Below are 7,500 nucleotides of genomic sequence, written 5' to 3'. Positions count from 1 at the left end.
TCTGGAAATAAACTAAAAATCTCACACAGTGTCCCTTTAAATGTGTATGTTCTGCTTATAGGTGACATGTTGGTAGCGTGTGAGTGCGTCCCAGCATGAAGTGCATGGCGTGGCCCATCTCATGGAATATTATTCTATATAGTGCATCTCCTGGGATATTATTCTACATATATGTTATTCTACACATTATTCTACATTCTATATTGATAGTGATTGTGTGTGAAGCTGAGTTTCGTGTGTTCTGCTCACCGGTGACGTGTTGGTAGCGCGTGCGGCCGAGCATGGAGTGCATGGCGTGGCCCATCTCGTGGAAGAGGTTCTCCAGCATGCCGGGCGTGAGGAGGGCAGGGGCGCTGCGACTGGGCTGGGACAGGCTCAACATCAACACCACCACCGGCAGCTGGTACTGGCCATCCTCCAGCTGACGGCCACCACGGATGGTGAAGTGGCAGTCCTGATGGAGGGAGAGAGAAGGAGAGGGAGAAGGAGGGAGGTTTGGAAATCAGTGGAGGGAGGGATGGAGGGATTTGAGTGGAGGGAGGGAGAAGGGGATTTGGAAATTATGAGAGGAGGGATGGAGAGGAGGATTTGAGTGGAGGGAGGGAGAGGAGGATTTGGTAATACCAACATGCCCTTGAACACACTCAGCAGAAAGAACAGTACACACGCACTGTTACCTTGAACGAACACATCTCTCTCTCTCTCTCTCTCTCTCTCTCTCCTACTCTCTCTCTCTCTCTCTCTCTCTCTCTCTCTCTCTCTCTCTCTCCTACTCTCTCTCTCTCTCTCTCTCCTACTCTCTCCTACTCTCTCTCTCTCTCTCTCTCTCTCTCTCTCTCTCTCTCTCTCTCTCTCTCTCTCTCTCTCTCTCAGCACCTGAAGGCTCTCATCAGTTTGCCAGCAAGATTATTTGCTGAGCCGCAATTATTACCTGATCGGAATGTGACTGTGTGTGTGTGTGTCTGTGTGGGTGTGAGAGCGAAATTTCTCATTTGGTAAGTGTGGACAGATTGAGCGAGAGGCAGTTTGTGTAGGCGGTATAATGGGTGCGCGGCGCAGAGAACAAGAGCTGAAGCGATGTGTATTTGTGTATCTATGTGTAGTTAGGTAGCGGAGAGCTTTTTTGTACATCAACTTTTCCAAAACAAGCACAGATCTGCAAGCCCTGCCCTGCCAATCACCACAGCAATAGCTGTTTGCTAGCACCGAGCATGGCAACTGTGTGTGTGTGTGTGTGTGTGTGTGTGTGTGTGTGTGTGTGTGTGTGTGTGTGTGTGTGTGTGTGTGTGTGTGTGTGTGTGTGTGTGTGTGTGTGTGTGTGTGTGTGTGTGTGTGTGTGTGTGTGTGTGTGTGTGTAGCGAAGGGGAGTAGAGTTGCCCAGCTGGGACTCGAACCCAGACCTTCTGGGGTAGTAAACCGGGGCTCTGACCAGGCTCGTTGGCATGTTAGTCAGAACACACCCACAACCCTAGTGATGGTCACTCCATCACAGTGTGTGTGTGTGTGTGTGTGTGTGTGTGTGTGTGTGTGTGTGTGTGTTACCTGATGAGGTTTATCAGGCCTTTGGAAGAAGTCACAGTAGATGTATCCCAGCAGCCCCTCTGTCTCATGTACAACAGCCTGAGCAGAGAGCAAGACAATGAGGACAGGTTATAAGTGTGTGTGTGTGTGTGTGTGTGTGTGTGTGTGTGTGTGTGTGTGTGTGTGTGTGTGTGTGTGTGTGTGTGTGTGTGTGTGTGTGTGTGTGTGTGTGTGTGTGTGTGTGTGTGTGTGTGTGTGTGTGTGTGTGTGTCTGTGTGTGTGGACTTCAAGTACATTCCCAGGTTATATGCTTCAATGCTCTATGTGTGTCATATCTGTGTGTGTTTTGTTTGCGTCTGTGTTAATAAACTTGCTAATAATCTGTGTTTAATCTGTATAACCTGCCATCATAGATCTTGAAAGTGACGTCACTTCCCCCGAATTCATGGGACCTCAACAGCGTTTTTAGCCGAAAATCGTAGCATGTAATCCAATGGGGGTGTTAAAATGATATTTCGATCCCCTTCGAGTTGTGCCACGAGCTCCACATAATGTTGTTTCTGATATTTTTGTTTAATTTTTCGTACGAACCCCCAAACTTTTTAGAAAGCTGCGTTTCTTCACATTTTTCATGCAGACGGCCTCGGAACAAAACATTGATACTTCTGCATGAATAATCTTTATCTAGCCTCTTAAACAGCATATTTGTAGCCCAGCGCATGTAATGACTGAGATCGGAAGATATTTACTCGCTACCATGTTGTTAGATGGTCAGCTTAGGTCCCGTGAAATGCGGAACTAAGGGGCGGGACTTTCAAGCTCTATTCCATTACTGTCGAAATTAGAGTGTGTGTGGACTTCAAGTACATTCCCAGGTTATATGCTTCAATGCTCTATGTGTGTCATATCTGTGTGTGTTTTGTTTGCATCTGTGTTAATAAACTTGCTAATAATCTGTGTTTAATCTGTATAACCATTCATTCCATTACTGTCGAAATTAAATTTGTAGCAGTACTTTTACTATTCCCATGCACATGCTCACCAGTTTGCGGACGTCGTCGTTCCAGACCTCCCCTGCGTTGGGGTGCTCGGCCATGAGGGAGACCCCGTACAGCTCCGTGAAGAGGCTGTTGAGGCCCTCCATGCACGCGCCCAGCGAGAAGAACGGGCTGTACAGGCTGGGCTCAATGTTGAACCTGCGGGGGGAAAAACACAACACCATACGTTAGCTCACATCCACAACACCATACGTTAGCTCACATCCACAACATCATACGTTAGCTCAAATCCACAAGCTACATCTGCAGAGTAATGACACTAGTGCCTAGAGTACAGGCTGGGCTCAATGTTGAACCTGCAGGGGACAAGAAAAACACCACAGCACACCACGCATTAGCTTATTATATTTATGTTACGTCTGCATATGTACACTGGCTAACATTTGCAACGTCTACAATAAATGTCCATTGTGTTTTGTGTATAGTGTTTGTCCATTTTGTGTTTTTGTTACCGTGTCAGACACATTGTAAATCGCACAGAAGTACAATAAATATTCTATCCATCCATCCATCCATCCATCCATCCATCCATCCATCCATCCATCCATCTATCTATCTATCTATCTATCTATCTATCTATCTATCTATCTATCTATCTATCTATCTATCTATCTATCTATCTATCTATCTATCTATCTATCTATCTATCTATCTATCTATCTATCTATCTATCTATCTATCCCTATCTCTCTATCATATCATCTATCTATCTATCTATCTATCTATCTATCTATCTATCTATCTATCTATCTATCTATCTATCTATCTATCTATCCATCCATCCATCCATCCATCCATCCATCCATCCATCCATCCATCCATCCATCCATCCATCCATCCATCCATCCATCCATCCATCCATCCATCCATCCATCCATCCATCCATCCATCCATCTATCTATCTATCTATCTATCTATCTATCTATCTATCTATCTATCTACAGTGCTGTGGGTATGTTTTTGCCCCCCCCCCCTACTGATTTTTTTAATTTTTTGCATATTTGAACAAAATAATAAAGAGCGGCGTAGTCCACACTTGTTTCCTTGAGAGTACATTTTAAAAACACAGCCCCTTTCATAGCAACCCTAAGGACTTATTTGCATCCTTCAGCATGTGGATTCCTTTCTTATGTTGCATTACCTCTGACCCAGGGTTTGTGACAGTGTAGATCTCTGTTCCTTCCACCTGAGTTACAGTACCCGTCACACGCGGTCAAAGAGTTATGGCTCTATTTTCTGAGCCATACTGGACCCCGTTTCTCAAAAGTATCGTTGCTAACCAGTTACCAACTTACTAGATTTCCAATGGGAAATTCCATTGCAACCAAGTAAGTTGCTAACTTAGATAGCAATGATGTTGTTGAGAAATGCACCTCTGATCTATTAGGTGTCTGCTTCAGACACCTGAGCTTTGGCTAGGTGTGAAAGGGGGCCCTGGGGGGTAGAGTGTTCATCATCACTGCCTTAAATCACCAAGAGAAGATTGGGGATGAAGCCGCCAGTCTTGGTGTGGGATGGAGGGGTGGGGATGTACAGGGGCATATCCTTGACCTAGTCACGTCCCCACCCCACCCCAAGAATGACACCTTGCCTCCCCTAGCCAATATAATTTACCTTCCCAGTCCCCACAGGCACATGACACACTTCCGAAGCTCTAAAGCCTGTGCAAGCTCCAGGCATGACAGTAAGCCAACATCCCAGAATGACAGGTGGCGGCTTCGTTTCCTGGTTACAGAGGGGTCGTCATACCTCTCCTCTGAGAAGGGTGGAGGGGGAAGGAGAGAGAGGAGGAATGGCCAAATAATTTTGACCTTGGAACGTCTGGTGGTTGTTCAGAATCCCAGTTATGCCTTGTTTTCCTCTGGGCAGTACAGGGCTCTGTAGGTCACAAGCCAACTCTATCGGCCTGTCCCTATCTCGCTCATACTGTCTGTCTCTCTCACACGCACACACGCACACACGCACACCTTCAAAGTCACTTTCTTTCAGCTGCACGTGAGCATTTTCCACTCTGAACTTCCCTTATGAGAGAAGAGAGGAGAGGAGCAGCGAGGAGAGGAACAGCGAGGAGAGGAACAGCGAGGAGAGTAGAGGAGAGGAAAGGAAAGAAGAGAGTGAGAGGAGGGGGGCAGTGAGGAGGGGAGCAGTGTTGAGAGTATTAGAGGAGAGGAGCAGTGAGGAGGGGAGAGGAGAGATAGGAAGAGGAGAGGAGAGATAGGAAGAGGAGAGGAGAGGAGAAGATGGAGAATGAACCCTGAGGCAGAGGAGAGGTGACGAGACGAGACGAGAGTTAAGTAGAGATGGGCAGAGATGGGGAGAGTAGAAGAGAGGAGAGGAGAGGAGAGGAAATGTGAGTGAGCCCTCTCAGAGAGCTCCAGAGACTTGAAAGCATTTTGGGTGTCACTCATTCTGTCAAACAGAACGGGTCCTACGGCTGTCCTCTTCCCCGCACAAATAAAGGAGTGCCTACACCATCCATCGAAAAGTCTCTGTCTCACTCAGACACACAGACAACAGTCAAGTCTTAGGTCTCTTTCTGCAACAAATAGGGTGACGGACACATATATAGACATCCTCCCCTCAACACATACCTGCACACACAACACACAAAGCATAAGCAGAAGCACAAACACACTGTACACACACAACAGTCAAGTCTTATTTGTCTCTTTCTGCAGCAAAATAGGGTGACAAACACATAGACCCTGCGCACACAAACCCAAACATGAGCACAAACAAACAGAAAAACACAAAAAATACACACACACACACACACACACTAAGGGGGGTTGATGATTATGATAATAGCGATGGTGATCAGGTGTTAGACTACATGTGTGACATAGAGCTCACTGGTAGAAGTGTACATTAACACACAGGCATCCCAGACTATTGTAGTCATGTAGTAAGCGTAGATCATGAGTTGAGCAGCCACCACTGAGGCCTATGGAGAATGCTGAATGCCACGCATAGCTCTGGCCTGGGGCTGACTGACTGGAGTCACTGGGTTCACTCCGTTCTTTTTTCCGTTTTTTTTCCCTTTCCCCCCAATTCTTGGTCTTTCCCTCCATTTTCATGCACTCTCTCGTTCTCTCTCTTGTCTCTTTTTCGTATACCTTCCTCTGCAGTTCTTCCTTCCCTCTCTCTCACTTTCGCATTCCTGTTGCTTTTCTTGCCCTCTGGGACGTTTCGTGATCTTCTGTCCATCTTTGCCTTTTCATCTGACGTTTCCCCTCTTTTTTTCTCTCGTGGTTCTTCTGCCATACTCTCTCCCTTTCCCTCTTTCTCCCTCTTTCTGTCCCTCTGGCATTGCCCTCAGTGGCCTCTGACGGACAGGAAATTCTGTCTGTACTGTGTGTGTGTGTGTCATGTTAGAGCAGCGGTGTCAAACTCATTTTGGTCCAGGGGCCGCATAAACCCATGTGGACCTCAAGCGGGCCGCATTAGTAACATCATCACACAAAAAAACGTAAAGCTTAGGATTAATTTTCAGTACCATCACGTTATCTTTATCATGTTTTAAAACTGTGTTCAATATGAAGAAAGCAATGCAGTGCTGATATTCCAATGCAAAATTGAATTAATTCATTGCCAACCATCAATGAATAAATTATAGGACAGTTAATTTTGGGGGGTTTGGGAGTCTTCCCCCGGAAAAAATATTTCTTAGATGCAATTTTGTGCATTTTAATGCATTTTAACATCCCGATTCCCGTTTCAGCTCAACACAAACAATTACATTTATTATTTAATACCCAATACCAATACAATATGAATAAGAAGTATTAACACATTCACTCCCAAGTCAGGTAAAAGTATGTTTTTGCCTCCCATGTGTTGGCTTCCAAAACGTAAAATTACGTTTTTACGTTTTTTTAATGGATTCTGAATCTACACATTCAAATGCACATTCTGTATGATTTTTCTTAATAATGTGATGAACAGAACTGACATAGATCATGAAAACATCTACAAAGTCAATACTCCTACAAAGTCAGGATCTGGATATTTCATCATCTGTGGATGTTATTACACACAGTATTTGAGTTTTATTATAGCGAATCAAACCACTTCCTGATCACGTCACGTCACGTCACGTCTCAAGTTACTTCCTAGAGAATCAAAACATGACCCGTCAGTGCCTTGCTAGCTAGCCTATTCCTAAACATCTGATGGAAGGATAAGGAGTTTTGCTGCCATCAAGATAGGTGTAAAATGGAAGGTTGTAATGAAAAACAGCATGCAACACAGCAGGAAGTAACCTAATTTTGGGTGAGTACTTTGGCACGTCTACTTTTATTTCCAGAACGAAAACTGCCAGTCAAGTGACATTAGCTAGCTAGCATTTCAGATGATGTGGCTCTGAACAATAGCCTGACCAGGTGATTTTTGCATCGAAATAGTTTACTTGGAAGCTACTGGAGTTGTTCTTTGGGCGTGAAAATGCATATAGACCCGCAATTTAAACTTGGAGAGTCAAAGAGTGCACCCGTGACATAAAAGGCTTTATCTAAGTTCGAATGGTGAAAACCGCTATTTCTACCTAAACCAGTGCTGGCTTAGAGTGGAATAACTTCGGAATGGAATAGGCTAGGAACAAACCGTAAAAATATACAGACAGCTGCGTTTTTGGGCTTTCGAACTCTGACATGTGTCTGTAGGTTTAAGACAAAATATTCGGTGGCTGTTCAAAAAATGACAAAAAATGATGAAATTGGCTGGGAGTCCACAGCTAAAATTCCAAAAAACGCCTGGTATTGAATGTGTTAACATTTGATCTCTATATATGAGGTCTATATATGAGCTTTTTATCAAATGCACAGTACAAATTCACCATTTATAATAGAAGTGTGATGTGCACTGCACTACATCAGAGACAGTTTAGATTGAGACGGGACATATGGCGGCCATCTTGGTGACG

At 44.8% G+C, this 7,500-nt stretch overlaps 1 protein-coding gene across 1 annotated transcript in view; it reads right to left on the bottom strand.

Annotated features, from left to right (window-relative positions):
* The window catches only part of LOC134454284 (mitochondrial intermediate peptidase-like), a 78,469-nt gene that overhangs the window by 51,752 nt on the left and 19,217 nt on the right, over positions 1 to 7,500 (bottom strand). Inside the window, exons 11-13 of the mRNA XM_063205206.1 lie at positions 2,564 to 2,717; positions 1,543 to 1,620; positions 250 to 454 (exon numbers count right to left, since the gene is read on the bottom strand). Coding sequence (XP_063061276.1) covers positions 250 to 454; positions 1,543 to 1,620; positions 2,564 to 2,717 — 437 coding nt within the window. The remainder of the gene's footprint in view (positions 1 to 249; positions 455 to 1,542; positions 1,621 to 2,563; positions 2,718 to 7,500) is intronic.

Source organism: Engraulis encrasicolus, chromosome 8, assembly GCF_034702125.1.
Source record: "Engraulis encrasicolus isolate BLACKSEA-1 chromosome 8, IST_EnEncr_1.0, whole genome shotgun sequence".
Lineage (NCBI taxonomy): Eukaryota > Metazoa > Chordata > Actinopteri > Clupeiformes > Engraulidae > Engraulis > Engraulis encrasicolus.
This window is presented reverse-complemented; position numbering and strand designations above follow the sequence as displayed.